This window comes from Podarcis bocagei, assembly GCF_964188305.1.
Source record: "Podarcis bocagei genome assembly, chromosome: 13".
Classification (NCBI taxonomy): domain Eukaryota; kingdom Metazoa; phylum Chordata; class Lepidosauria; order Squamata; family Lacertidae; genus Podarcis; species Podarcis bocagei.
This window is the reverse complement of record NC_138138.1, coordinates 56,899,572-56,913,861: the sequence shown is the minus strand read 5'-3', so window position 1 is coordinate 56,913,861 and position 14,290 is coordinate 56,899,572. Positions and strand designations below refer to the sequence as shown.

Genomic DNA, 14,290 nt, shown 5'->3' with positions numbered 1-14,290 from the left:
TGCATAATTTCTACCTTTGCCCCCCCCCCCCCGGTCAAGTCATATTGGACCTCACTGCCCTGCCTGGCAGGAGACGGAGGAGGAGGAGGAGGGGGCAACCTTTGAACTGCACCCAACACCCCCACCCACAGGCTGCTTCAGAAATCCCAGTGATTTCTCACCCTGTCTTTCTTCCAGGGGCACCTAAAGGCCATCAGGAGGAGCTGTGCTTGATCCCTTTGAAAGGGAGGCAGCTGCAGCTGTGGATCCTCAGAGCACTCTTCACCTGCTCAGAGGCACTCTTTCTTCCCTAGAGCTACAGTACCACCAAAGCTGCGATTCCTGCCTTGCAAGGGGCTGGGCTGGATGACCCCTGGGGGTCCCTTCCAACTATACCGCTTTATGGTTCTACCAGAAGTCCCACTGTTTTTGAAATGCGTCTGTTGTTTTGAAAACGGTTCTTCTCTGCTTTTTATGGCATTTTATGCTGCTCTGACCCCGGCTTTGGCTGGGGAGGGGGGGATATAAATAAAATTTGATGATGATGATGATGATGATGATGATGATGATGATTATCTCCTCGAGAGCAGCTTCCTCCATTCTTCGTGGTTTGGAGAAGGGAGACAGGCAGATGGGGCAATCGATCCTGGCACCCCAACCTTTGTCTTGTGGGCCAAGAGGGCGGGGCGGCCCTGGAATGAGGGCCAAGGGGAGGGAGCCGAGGGCCAGCAAGGCAGGTGCCAGGCAGGGCTGCGAGTCAAAAGAAACGAATCTGAAGGTCCTCTGGGCACGCCCAGTTTGGGAGCCACTGGGCTTAACCTTTATAAGGTCAGGAATGAAATGACACACCTTGTCTCCTTTCGGAGGAGAGCTCAGCCAGGTCCCCTTTGCCTCACCTGAGTGCCAGCAGCATCCTTATTGCCAACTCACCTGGCTACCAAAGTGCAGGCGGCAGAGAGAGACTTGTGAATTGCAGCCGCGGGCAAGACAACATCTTCTCCTGGACAAGTGAGCCTCTTTCCTCCTCCTCCTCCTCCTGCCCCACATGCTGCCCCCTTCCTGAGGGCACGGCTGAAGGGGAGCAGCTGGGCTTTGGGATGCAGGTCAGAGGCCACCTGTGCTGAACACACCTGCGTCTTCACGCTCTCCCTTCTGCCAAGGCAGGGGCCCCTCCTGGCTGGAGTCCTGCTGCAGATCCGCCCCACAACCCCCCCTGTGGATTCCCCCCCCCCAGGATCTCTTCCTGAGACCCAGGGTCAGAAGATGGCTCTGAAGAAACACCTGGAGGCTCTTAGCGTCTTCCAGTGGGTCCTCACCTTCCTCTTCTTTGGTAAGTTGGGAGCTGGGGTGGGAGGGAGGGAGGGGCAGGGGGAGATCAGGGAAGAGGGGCAGCTTGGCCTCCTCCTCTTCCTGGGGCCATGGCCCTTGGGAGGTCCTCTGGCAGGCCAGGCCCCTGTAAGAAACGTAAATCTGCCCGTATTTCCTTATGGGGGACACAAGAGCCCTTATGGAGTCCTTTGCAGGTTCTCCATCGGTCGGAGAAAAGAACAGAGGCCAAGCAGAGAATATTGAGAAGCAAAGCAACTAGTAAGTCTGATCTTTATTGATCTGTTGCAACAGGGTGCCCCCTTCACACGCAGGAGGAGGAGGAGGACCCCGAACCAAGGTGTGCCCGACTTTATATATTCATTTTAAATTGGCCACCCTGGAGTCCAAGACCACCCCCAGAAACATCACACCTACATCACAGAAAGAGCGGTCTACAGCAGAAATCTGAGTGCGTTGTTTACCTCCTGTCTGGCAGGTTACCTGTTAATGCTCACTTGATTGGATACCCTGGGGAGCCTGGCCAGTCTTTTGTGGTGACAAATGCTTCGTTCCTGAGCCAGGTCACAGGCTCACCCTATTCATACACAGACATACCCTTAAGGCAGGATTTGTGAAGGAAAAGACAATGGGGAGGCTTTTCCATTTTCCTTCGACCTTGCAGAGAAATTGTTTGGTCAGTTTGGGGGTCAAAATGGTTTCCGGGCTGTTTTCCTGTGCAGCTTCAGACATGTGGTTTATATATTTATGTACGTGTTTGCTTGGTACATTTATGAACATGTATTATATATATATAAGACCTATTTTTTTTTATTTCACCCCCCTCCCCCAAAAGCCAACTCCCCTCTTCTTTTCAAAGCACCTTTCCGCCAGGTGTGCCTGGACTAGGGAGTCAGCACCGCAGGGGGTTGGGCTAGATGACCCTGGGGTGCCCCTTCCAACCTAAAATGTTCTTCTAGGTTTAGGGGGGCTTCAGATCACATCCTCGGGGGGTCCCGTGAAATCGGGGTTGTGGTCCCAGGCAGGGCTCTGAATCCGAGCGCTGCTTGTGGGTAGTGTTGGGCGATATATTGATATATCATCCACAACCAGTTTGAAGTCCACATTGTGATATTGGTTTCGGTTTTTAAAAAAATTATTTATTTGGTTTTTCAAATCAGAATTTTGCAATCACATATGCAGAATACAACATAAAAACAAGATTCCACAGAATCTCCTGGACTTCTTCCCTCTCCCCCCCTCTCCAGGTGTCTCCTTCTCCGTTCTCCCGGTCTACCTGCTCTTCACCTCCTTCTGGCCTATCAGCGTCCTGTATTTCGCCTGGTGGATCTTCGACTGGGACACGCCACAGAGAGGTGAGTTTGATTCCCCCCAACCAGGGCCAGATTGGGGTTTGATGAGGCCCTAAGCTACTGAAGGTGATGGGGCCCTTTATATGTCCAGCTGTCCTTTGTCCACAACAAATTGTCGCTGTTTTTTGTGCTGAATATATGCTATAAGGTAATTGATGGACCTCATAGGTATCTAAAGCCATGCAAACAGTCCATGCAGATCGTAAGGTAAAGGGACCCCTGATCATTAGGTCCAGTCGCATGACTCTGGGGTTGTGGCGCTCATCTCGCTTTATTGGATGAGGGAGCCGGCGTGCAGCTTCCGGGTCATGTGGCCAGCAGGACTAAGCCACTTCTGGTGAACCAGAGCAGCGAACAGAAATGCCGTTTACCTTCCTGCTGGAGCGGTACCTATTGATCTACTTGCACTTTGACGTGCTTTTGAACTGCTAAGTTGGCAGGAGCAGGGACTGAGCAACGGGAGCTCACCCCGTCACGGGGATTTGAACCGTGACATTCTGATCGGCAAGTCCTAGGCTCTGTGGTTTAACCCCCAGTGCCACCCGCGTCCCAGATGCAGATCGTAGGTACCCTATATATTGAAATGAGCAAACCAGGGATATTTTAGGGAACAGGCTAGCATGTGGGGCCCATGACTTACATCACAGGAGCCTACACAACACAAAACACTGTTCCTGTAGGTAGGCTTTATTTTATTTGTTTTTTATCTTATATTTCGGATATGTGCATCCAGCTTTTTTTCCTTTAATTTTTTTGGGGGCCCCCAAGCGACTGGGGCCCTAAACTATAGCCTGTTTAGCTTATAGGTAAATCTGTCACTGCCCCCAACCCTACCCAGAGGCCAGGTGAAAGGCGCCTCTCCTTGTCTGAGAAGGGTGCTGAGCCCCACACCCAGACCCACACAGCTGGAGCTGCTGCCTCGACCTGCCCCTCTTCCTCCAACTCACCCCTTTCCCCTGGGGCAACTTGCAACCATCCCAAACCTGTTTTCCTCACTGCTTTTTACTGTTATCTACCGTATTTTTCGCCCCATAGGATGCACCAGCCCATAGGATGCACCTAGGTTTTTTTTTGGGGGGGGGAATAAAGAAAAAAAATTATTTCCCCCCAGGCGCTTGTGGAGCCAGCAGCGGGCAGAAGCGCTCTTCTCCCCACCGCCATAGGCGCCGACTCCATGGGGCTTGAGGGGGCCCGAGCCCCCTCAAAAATTCGTTTGGCGGGGCTCAGCCCCCCCAATAATCTCGGGCGGCGGTGGGCGCGTCCGCGGCTTTTATAGGGCGCCCGGCGCGCACCAGCTCGATAACGGGCACCGGCGCGGCGGGGGGCGCCGGGCCGGGGGAGGAGGGCGGCCAGCCTGTCTCCTTGGCAACCCCATTGAGCAGCGCCGGCTCCCCCGGGAGGGCCATCCCCCCGCGCCGCCGATCGCCAACACCGCCGACGCTGTGGCTGCCCGAGCCCGAGCCTGAGCCTGAGCCCGACCCGGAGCCCGAGCCCGAGCCCGGAGCCCGAGCCTGAGCCTGAGCCCGACCCGGAGCCCGAGCCCGAGCCCAAGCCCGTCAATCAGTCAGTCAGGAAGGAAGGAGAAATGGGGAGGGAGACGAGGGAGGAAAATTGCGCGCAGGGTGAAGAAAGGAGAAGGGCGAACGAGACGAGCTTCCAACCCAAAAAAGGGCTGGAAGACTGGGAGGATGAAGGATCGGGAAAGAAAGCGACGCCTTCCCCGCCCGCGACGTCGCCCGCTTGTCATTGGCAGCGCAGCGGGCGCCCAGAGGGGCTGGGCACCGGCGCAGGGCCGCTCCACAGCCGCGGAGGACAGCTGCGCGGCTAGCAAGGTGTGCCGCGTAGAGCGCGGCCCTTGTGTGGCCCGGTGGCCAGGCAAGCTCGGGCGGGGACCCCCATGCAAATCTAAGACGGGAGAAGAGGGCAGAGCAAAGGGGGTCCCTTCCCCAACCTCCGGCTCTGAGACTTCCCTGAGCCCCAGAAAAGCGAAAGGATTTTCTCTTCTTCTTTTTTTATAAATATTTTATTAAGGTTTCAAATACAAAGTTAGAAACATACACTGAAGAAAAAAGTAAAAGAACAAGAAAAAGAAAAAAAGAAAAAGAAGAAAAGAAAACCAACCATTCAACACATTTTTTATATAACTAACTGGACTTCCTCGCATCTCCCTTACCCTGCATTCTTTATAATAAAGATATCAGCAAATTATTACCTTGTTTCGTACCTTATTTTGTACTTTTCAAATACTATACCTCTAAATTTAACATACTTTTCATCAGTTACTTATATCTTAAATTAAACATAGTATTACCTTAGATTTTGACCTTTTCTTACTTAAAATATAATTTCCTGTTTCCCAAATCTAATTGCTGAAGCTATAGTTTCCGAATCGTGTAAATTTTTAACATTCATACAACTTATATTGTTTTTGTAAATAGTCCTTAAATTTTTCCCAGTCCTCTTCCGTTGTTTCTTCTCCCAAATCTCGGATTCTGCCAGTCATTTCAGCCAGTTCCATGTAGTCCATCAATTGCGTCTGCCACTCTTCCAGTGTGGGCAAATCTTGTGTCTTCCAATATTTTGCGATAAGTATTCTTGCTGCTGTAGTTGCATACATAAAGAAAGTTCTATCCTTCTTTAACACTTTCTGGCCAACAATGCCCAAGAGGAAGGCCTCTGGTTTCTTGGGAAAGGTATACTTAAATACCTTTTTTAACTCATTATAGATCATTTCCCAGAAGGCCTTCACTTTTGGACAAGTCCACCAGAGGTGAAAGAATGTCCCTTCAGCCTCCTTACATTTCCAACATTTATTATCAGACAGGTGATATATTTTTGCAAGCTTGACTGGGGTCATGTACCACCTATAAATCATTTTCATAATATTTTCCTTCAAGGCATTACATGCCGTGAATTTCATTCCGGTGGTCCATAACCTTTCCCAGTCCTCAAACATGATGTTATACCCAATATCCTGAGCCCATTTTATCATGGCTGATTTGACTGTCTCATCCTGAGTGATTTTCTCTTCAACCTGCCCTCCATCCTCTTGCAGAAAACTCTTTGTCTGCCCTGCCCGTATCTCGTTTTTGCTTTTTAATTCCACACACGCACCCTTCGGACTTCGTGGCAATCGGGCGCGCGGGTGCGTTTCCTAAGAGAGTGAGGACCCCCGCCTCCTCCCCACCTGCTCCCTCGCCAGCCAGCCAGCCGCGCGCCCTAGCCGGAGAGCCCCGGCCGTCCCCGTCGTGCAATCGGCTGGATCTCCCTTCAGCAGGCCGTGCTCACAACTCGGCCCAGGGACCCCCAGCAGCGGATCTCCGGCTCAGCTGAAGAATCCGGCAACAAGCCCCCTCCTCCCCAATCGCTCCGCCGAAATACGCTCCAAAACCCCCCAGATAGGCCGCCGGCCGCCAAGTCTAGTGGCGCCCTGAGCGAGGGTCTCTCCCCAACACCGCCACCTCGAACTGCGTTCTCCCAGCTACCCGAGCGAACCAGCGGCAGGACCCCGGTATGGGCCCCCCCAATATTTTTTATAAGTCGGCGCCCCTGCCCACCGCCAGCCTCCAAACCACGTCGGGAGACAGTGGGATGGCGCGCTGCGCCTCCCCGCTGTCCCCGGAGCTTGTGGGGCTGGCGCTGGGGCTCTCCAGGCGTCCTCCGGAGGGCGTCCCGTGCTTCAGGCTGCAGGCTGCTGCCCGTAAGCCTTGTGAGCCCGTGGGAACTCCCGCCGGGCTTGCAAGGCTTGCGGATAGTTTCCTGAAGCCTGGAGAGCGAGAGGGGTCGGTGCGCACCGATGCCTCTCGCTTTCCAGGCTTCAGCGAAAGCCTGCATTCGCCCCATAGGACGCACACACATTTCCCCTTCAATTTTGGAGGGGGAAAAGTGCGTCCTATAGGGCGAAAAATACAGTATTTTCCAAGACAGTTTCCAATAAATGACACAATGGCAGAAGGCATTTCATTTCTCTCTCTCTCTCTGTATGGAGGGCAGAAAAATCAGCTGCATTTATTTATGTATTTATCATTATTTATTAAATTTTGCTATAAAAACACACACGAAATCCTGTAATTGACACGAATCAAAAGAACCCTCCCCAAAATATAACATGGAATCAGAGTTGGAAGGGACCCCAAGGAGCATCTTGCTCCTCATGATTGATTAATTGATTGATTATAATTTTATTTATACCCTGCCCATCTGGGTGGGCTGCCCCAGCCACTCTGGGCAGCTTCCAACACACACACACAATAATAATAAAACATCAAGTATTAATAGTAACAATCAGATCCTACATAACAAGTCACAATAACTTTAAAATAACTTACACCAAGTAAAGCAATATGCAATAATCCATTAGAATCTAATAATAAACGCTAAAATTAAACACCAGCAAGTCATAATTAAATGAATTTTTAAGCAGAGGTTGGGTGGTCACCTGCCAGGGATTCCTCAGCTGCGATTCCTACATTGCAGGGGGTTGGGCTGGATGACCCCTGGGGGTCCCCTTCCAACCCCACAGTTCTCTGACTCCGTCCCCTGCCTGAACCCTTGTCTTCGCAGGTGGGCGCCGCAGCGACTGGAAGAGGCGCTGGAGAGTCTGGGAGCTCCACCGGGATTATTTCCCTATCAAGGTATGAGAAGGGGGCTGGCAGGGCTCCTGAAGGATGCCCAGGGTCTCTGGAACCCCCGGAGACCAGATCACAGAGAAGGAGGAGGTGGCAGCCGTCAAAGGCTGCTGGCCATGGAATCTGCGCACTGACATTCATGTGGGGGTCCAAATGCCAAAGGCCTCGCCCCTCTTGCCTTGCAGCTGGTGAAAACGGCCGAGCTGCCCCCGACGCGGAACTACGTCCTGGGCTCCCACCCCCACGGGATCATCTGCGCGGGGGCTTTTTCCGCCTTCTGCACCGAGGCCACGGGCTTCTCCCGCGCCTTCCCTGGCCTCCGCCCCAGCCTGGCCACCCTCGCAGGGCTCTTCCACATGCCCGTCTACCGGGAGTACCTGATGAGCTCAGGTGAGGCCAATGGGGCGAGGAATGGTGGGGGTGGGGAAGTGGGGTGGCCCCTCCCCTAAGGACCATCTTCAAGAACCCTGCCTGGCCCATCCAATGGGAGGAACCACCCCAGTCTCAGGAATGCCCTCCCAGAGCCCCTCGGAATAGAATTCCCCAGCAAGAACGTCTGTTTTTCCTCCCATTCTTCGCTCCTGTGCAAATGAAAAGGGGCGTTTGTTTGTGCAAATGATGATGATGATAATTAGTATTATTTATACCCCGCCCATCTGGCTGAGTTTTCCCAGTCACTCTGGGTGGCTTCCAACAGAGAATTAAAAACATGATAAAACACCAAACATTAAAAACTTCCCTCAACCTTCAGATGTCTCCTAAAAGTCAGATACCATAGATTCTGGCATATAAGACGACTTTTTAACACCGGAAAATTCTCTAAAATGTCAGAGGTCATCTTATACGCTGGGTATGGGTTCGCTGGGCAGCGGCAGCAAGTGGCAGGCTCTACGCTGGGAGGAAGCTGCCCAGCAACGCTAAGCTCACTTTGCTGGGCGGCTTCCTCCTGGTGTGGTGTGGAGCCCACCGCCCACTGTTGCTGCCCAGCAAAGCTGCCGCGTATAAGACTGGGCCTATAAGTCAACCCCCCGAATTGGCAGCTGCCCAGTCGCCTAATACACCATAATCTACGGTAATTGTTTTTCTCTTTGACATCTGATGGGTGGTCGTCCCACAGGGCTTTCAAGGTCAGCACCAACACTTTGAATTGTGTTCAGAAAAATACTGGGAGCCAATGTAGGTCTTTCAGGAAAGGTGGTATGTGGTCTCCCAGTCACCAGTCTGGCTGCTGCATTCTACATTAGTTGTAGTTTCTGGGTCACCTTCAAAGGTAGCCCCACATAGAGCGCATTGCAGTAGTCCAAGCGGGAGATAACCAGAGCATGCACCACTCTGGCGAGACAGTCCAGGGGCAGGTAGGGTCTCATCCTGCGTCCCAGATGGAGCTGGTAGAAAGCCGCCCTGGACACAGAACTGACCTGTGCCTCCAGGGACAGCTGTGAGTCCAAAATGACTCCCAGGCTGCGCACCTGGTCCTTCAGGGGCACAGTTGCCCCATTCAGGACCAAGGAGTCCCCCACACCTGCCCGCCCCCTTTGCCCCCCAAAACAGTACTTCTGTCTTGTTCAACCTCAATCGGTTAGCCACCATCTCTCCTCCAACCACTTCCAGACGCACTGATCCTTTGCCAGCGACCCTTTTGCCCTTGAATAGACTCGCATAATTTCAGAGTTGGAGGAGAATCGCGAGGGTCCTCTAGTCCAACCCTCTGCAAAGCAGGGAACCCCTGGAAATGTTTCACACCCACAAGAATGTTTGCTTTCTCCCACTTCCAGGGTTGGTCCCGGTCAACAAAAGGTCCCTTGACTTCCTCCTGAGTGGCCCCCCCGGGCACGCGGTGGTCATCGTGGTGGGGGGCGCGTCCGAGATGCTGTACACCACCCCCGGAGAGCAGCGCATACTCCTTCACGGGAGGAAGGGCTTCGTGCGCCTGGCGCTGCAACACGGGTAGGGGCACCAAGGGGGCAAGCGGGGGTCCGGGGGGGCGTGTTGGGTGCAGGTCAGCAATATCTCGGGCCTCGTGAGCATGGCAGTGCTTCCTGGTGGATTTTGCCCCAATGAGCAATTGCGAGGACTGAAGATCCCTGCCCTTCCTTGCTGTGTAATTTTTTATTACATTTCCCCTCCGTTTTCAGATTTACTAAGCCTGTCTGGACACTCTGACATACATTTTGGAAACGTATGTCTAAATGTTTAGTCCTGGACTTGAACTGTCCAGACTCTGCCAACGTCAAACAGGGACTCCTGTGCCGGCTGAGATTCCTCCGGATCGCTCTCAGACTCGGAATCCCAGGCCATCACAGTTCTCATCCTGAAGCAAATGGTGATGGGCAAGCAACACTCCCCACAGATCTCTTGGACCAAACACTTGTAGAACTCTAGTTCCCTACAAAGCTCTGACAACGCACTGAATTCAGCTTCTGTAGAGGAAAGCGCAATGAGACTTTGCTTTCAGGACTTCCACCCAACTAGAGATTCTCCAAACTTCACTACCAACCCAGACACTGATTTCCTGTCCCCAAGATTTGCCCAATCACTGTCAGTCCAGCATGTGAGCAGTGTGTCACCCTCAGCTGACAATTTAAGGCAGAAACCTTTGGTATCCTGCAGATACCACAGCACTCTCTTTATGCCATTCCAGGCAGTCACGCTTGGCTTTGTAGCTTCCCTGCTGAGCAGATTTGTAGCAAACGCTATGTCTGGTCTGCTCCATTGGGAAAAGATACAACAAACTCCCTAGAGCTGACTGAAGGATCTCAGCGTTTTCGAACTCAGAACATTCCCCGAGCTGACTGTCTTTCACATAGCTCGTTTCCATGGGTGTTCTGATCCCTGCACACTCAGCCATCTTGAACTTCTCAAGCAACTGCTCAATCTTGCGTTTCTGACTGAGAAAGAAACTTTCGTGCTCGGTTCTATCTACCTGGACGCCTAGGTACACCTTTACCAGTCCTAGGTTCTTGAGTTTAAAATGCTTTTCAAGTTCTTTGGCAAAACCTTGCACCTGTTTACCAGTCTTAGCCACATGTATGGTGTCATCAACAAACACCAACACTAGCTCCTCTGTCTCTCCTGAACCCTTCAGGTTGTTGTTGTTGTTTAGTCGTTTAGTCGTGTCTGCCTCTTCATGACCCCCTGGACCAGAGCATGCCAGGCCCTCCTGTCTTCCACTGCCTCCCGCAGTTTGGTCAAACTCATGCTGGTAGCTTCGAGAACACTGTCCCACCATCTCGTCCTCTGTCGTCCCCTTCTCCTTGTGCCCTCCATCTTTCCCAACATCAAGGTCTTTTCCAGGGAGTCTTCTCTTCTCCTGAGGTGGCCAAAGTCTTGGAGCCTCAGCTTCAGGATCTGTCCTTCCAGGGAGCACTCAGGGCTGATTTCCTTCAGAACGGAGAGGTTTGATCTTCTCGCAGTCCATGGGACTCTCAAGAGTCTCCTCCAGCACCATACTTCAAAAGCATCAATTCTTTGGCAATCAGCCTTCTTTATGGTCCACCTCTCACTTCCATACATCACTACTGGGAAAATAATAGCTTTAACTATACGGACCTTTGTTGGCAAGGTGATGTCTCTGCTTTTTAAGATGCTGTCTAGGTTTGTTATTGCTTTTCACCCAATACCCCTTCAGGTACAGGCAGCTATCTGCAAGACTCTTCCGGAAACTCATACTTTCCAAAGTTTCATTCAGACACAAATTCCAGTTTCTGGCCGATTGCTTGAGGCCATAGATGGATTTTTGTAACTTCCGCACTACATCTGGCTTATTGCCCTTGAACCCTGGAGGAGGTAGCATGTACAGATCGTCCTTCAGATCAGAGTTCAAATAAGCAACATCCACATCAATATGATGTACCTGACAACCCCTCTGGGCAGCAACTGCTAGTAGCAGGCACAGAGTTTCACTCCTAGAAGTTGGAGCATACACTTCAGTGTAATGCAGCGCTTTTCTCTTAATGAAACCTCTAGCTACTAGCCTAGCTTTGTACTGTGGTGCTCCTGTTGCTATGGGTTTAATTCTGTAAACCCAATGACAGCTCATGGCCTGTTTACCTGCTGGCAGTGTTGTGGTGGAGAACACACCTAGAGACTTCATTGAGTTCAACTCGTTCTCCATTGCCTCATGCCATTTCCTGGCTTCTGCCTGAGGCAACTGTTGCACTTCCTCAAAACTTTCTGGTTCACATTGAGCCAAACCAACCCACATGCTAGTGACTGAGAACCTTTTGGGTGGCTTCCCTTTTGTAGTGCGTGTAGAACACCTTGGCACTACATCAGATGCCCCCTCTTACCCTGAGGTACTGGGACCAGCACGTGTGTCCTTGTCCTCAGCAGACTCCCCCTCTGACTTACTGCGTCTTCTGAACTTAGCTGGACTGGTAGGAACTGGAGATGGCCATTCCTCTCCTGCTCCTGGTCAGGGACCTGATGCTCAGCAGGTTCAGTTACTAACTCTCCCTCTTCAGCAGAGTCAAGCAAACTCTGAGAGAATGTCAGGATTCCCATGGATGCCTGTCCACCCACTTTGCTCACAAAACTCAGCACTCCTGCTGACTAGAACCTGTGACTGGTTGCCCTCTGGATAAGCGAATCTCCACCCCTTTGTCCCTGGCTCATTCCCACAAAAGATCATTTTCTGGTACCTGGGGCCACCCTTCCTGCATTAGCTTTCGGCACAAGAACCAAAGCCTCACACCCAAACACACGAAAGAAATATACCTTTGGTGTCTTACCATGCAAGAGAAAATAGGGTGCGCCCCCTACAACAGAGTTGTAGGAACAATTCAGAGTGAAATTCTCCATTTTCCAAGCTTCTGCCCAGAAGCGTTGTGGTAAGCCTGAGTCGAAAAGCATCGCTTCCACCGCTTCCTGGAGCGTTCTGTTCCGCCTTTCTGCCACCCCGTTTTCCTGTGGTGAGTGCAGAACCGTCAACCTGTGATGTATCCCTTTCTGGCGAAAGTAATTCTGCAAGGCAGTGAACTCCCCACTGTGGTCTGACTGGAAACTGGAAACCCTCAGTGAGAATTGGAGCTCCACTACAGTGACCCACTCCCTCAGCATGGTGGCAGCTTCACCCTTGTCCTTCAGAGGTATCACCCAGCTGTTTCTGGAGGAATCATCTGTCAAGGTTAAAACCTATTTAGCCGCACCCAGACTAGCAAAAAGGCATAAGGCCAAAATATCTGCATGAACCAACTCAAAAGGTTTCTTGGTTATGCTGTCAGACCTAGGATAACATACGCAGCTCCTTCTAATCTAAGAAGCGATTTATTGTACAGCAGCAAAATAAATCAACGACCCGGGAGAGGGCACCGACATGCTGTCTCTCCCTCTCTCAAAACAGAAAGTAAATTCTTCCTCCTCTTCCTCCTCGCAGGGCTGACCTGGTGCCCGTTTACACCTTTGGGGAGAATGACATTTACCGACTGATCCGGTTCTCCGAGGGCAGCTTCGCTCGCCGCTTCCAGCTCGGTTTCAAGCAGCTGATCGGCTTCACCCCTTGCCTCTTCAGCGGGAGGGGCCTCTTCTCCAGCACCTCTTGGGGGCTCCTGCCCATGGCTGCCCCCCTCACGGTGGTGGGTAAGGACCCACAAGGCTCCCCATCCCTTCCTTAGCCTTCGCCCTGCACCCCAAAATCCCCCCCAACTCACCAACCTGATTGCAAAGAGCCATAAACTCTTCAGCATCGTACAAAACAGCATGTTCTGGTGCATCTCCCTTTTGCCCTCTCTTCGAACTGAATCGGAGACCTGTGGAGTTGAATGGGACCCCCAAGGGTCATCTAGCCCAACCCCTCTGCAATGCAGAAATCAAACGAGCCGCCTCGTTTTATGGGGCTTGCTATGGAGGGAGCTGCAATTGTGTGTGTGCATGCACACACACACCGACTTCTCCCCTTCCTTGGAGGTTTCTAAGCAGAGGTTGGCTGGCCATTAATCAAGGGGTTGGGCTAAATGACCCTTGGGGTCCCCTCCATTCCTGCACTTAAGCCACCCCTGAAACCCAAGGCCAGAGTGCAAAGCTGCTGGGGTGGGGAGGCCCTGGCTGCCATGGGGTGGGGGCGAGGGGCAGAGCAGACCCCCCAACTGTCCATGCTTCTTCTCCTTCCTGCAGTGGGGGAGCCTATCCCGGTCCCGCTCCGCCCGCGCCCCACCGAGGACGAGGTGAACAGCTTCCACGCTCTCTACGTCGAGGCCCTGAAGAAGCTCTTTGATGCCCATAAAGAATCCTGCGGCCTCCCGGCCTCCCAGCAGCTCCTCATCACCTAGAGGGACCCAGACTTGACCCGAAGCAGCATCAGGGGACACAGGGTTGTGATGGAGGGAGACATGCGGGAGTCTTTGTTCCCCCATCCCCATCTGTACACACCGTTTCCAAGAAAAGGCGCCGTGCCTGATGTCTGATCTTGGGTCCTTGGTGCCCGAACCCCCTTTTTGTGCCCGCCTGCGAAGCCCAAGGCTGGTTGTCTCATTCACACATGCATTATGAAGGCAAGGTCTGCAGGGCCCGGCAGCCAGAGAAGCAGGCCGTGACCCTGTTAGAATTCCTGCTCCATGACTGCAGTCATGGGATTGTTGTCTTTTACATGACGGTGTATGTTTTGACTCCACAGAGTGGGAAGTGACGGAGACAGGATGTTTGTGTTCTGTGAAGTGGGACTATTGTCCTTTGTTCTTCCTCTTTGCTGTCTGATGCTAGAAAGAGAGGGAGCCATGTTGCAGTGCTCCGTGTGTTTATATGTAAATAAAGTAGATTAGCCAAAATGCTGAGTTCTGTTACGCATGATGTGCATACTCTGTGGATCCAGACATGCAAAGGAACTTCTATTGTACTTTTGGGTGGTGGGTACTTAAGACATACCGTATTTTTCGCTCTATAACACGCAGATTTTTTCTCCTAAAAAGGAAGGGGAAATGTCTGTGCGTGTTATGCAGCGAATGTGTGGTCCCTGGAGCCGAAAAATGAGGCAAAAATCAAACCGCGCTTCAGGGAGAAGGGAGCTCCGTG

At 52.1% G+C, this 14,290-nt stretch overlaps 1 protein-coding gene across 2 annotated transcripts; it reads left to right on the top strand.

Moving 5' to 3' along the window:
* The first annotated feature begins 851 nt into the window (after nucleotides 1-851).
* On the top strand, nucleotides 852-13,679 carry LOC308572142 (2-acylglycerol O-acyltransferase 3-like). 2 transcript variants are annotated; one of them, XM_081168069.1, is made up of 8 exons: nucleotides 852-987; nucleotides 1,214-1,309; nucleotides 2,553-2,660; nucleotides 7,221-7,291; nucleotides 7,471-7,675; nucleotides 9,061-9,232; nucleotides 12,660-12,862; nucleotides 13,397-13,679. In XM_081168069.1, exons 2-8 carry the CDS (start codon nucleotides 1,243-1,245, stop codon nucleotides 13,549-13,551), a joined length of 981 nt encoding a protein of 326 aa, XP_081024195.1. In that variant the 5' UTR covers nucleotides 852-987; nucleotides 1,214-1,242; the 3' UTR covers nucleotides 13,552-13,679. The 2 variants fall into 2 exon arrangements, with proteins under 2 accessions (XP_081024195.1, XP_081024194.1); XM_081168068.1 differs by having other exon boundaries at nucleotides 2,466-2,660.
* Nucleotides 13,680-14,290: the final 611 nt, after the last annotated feature.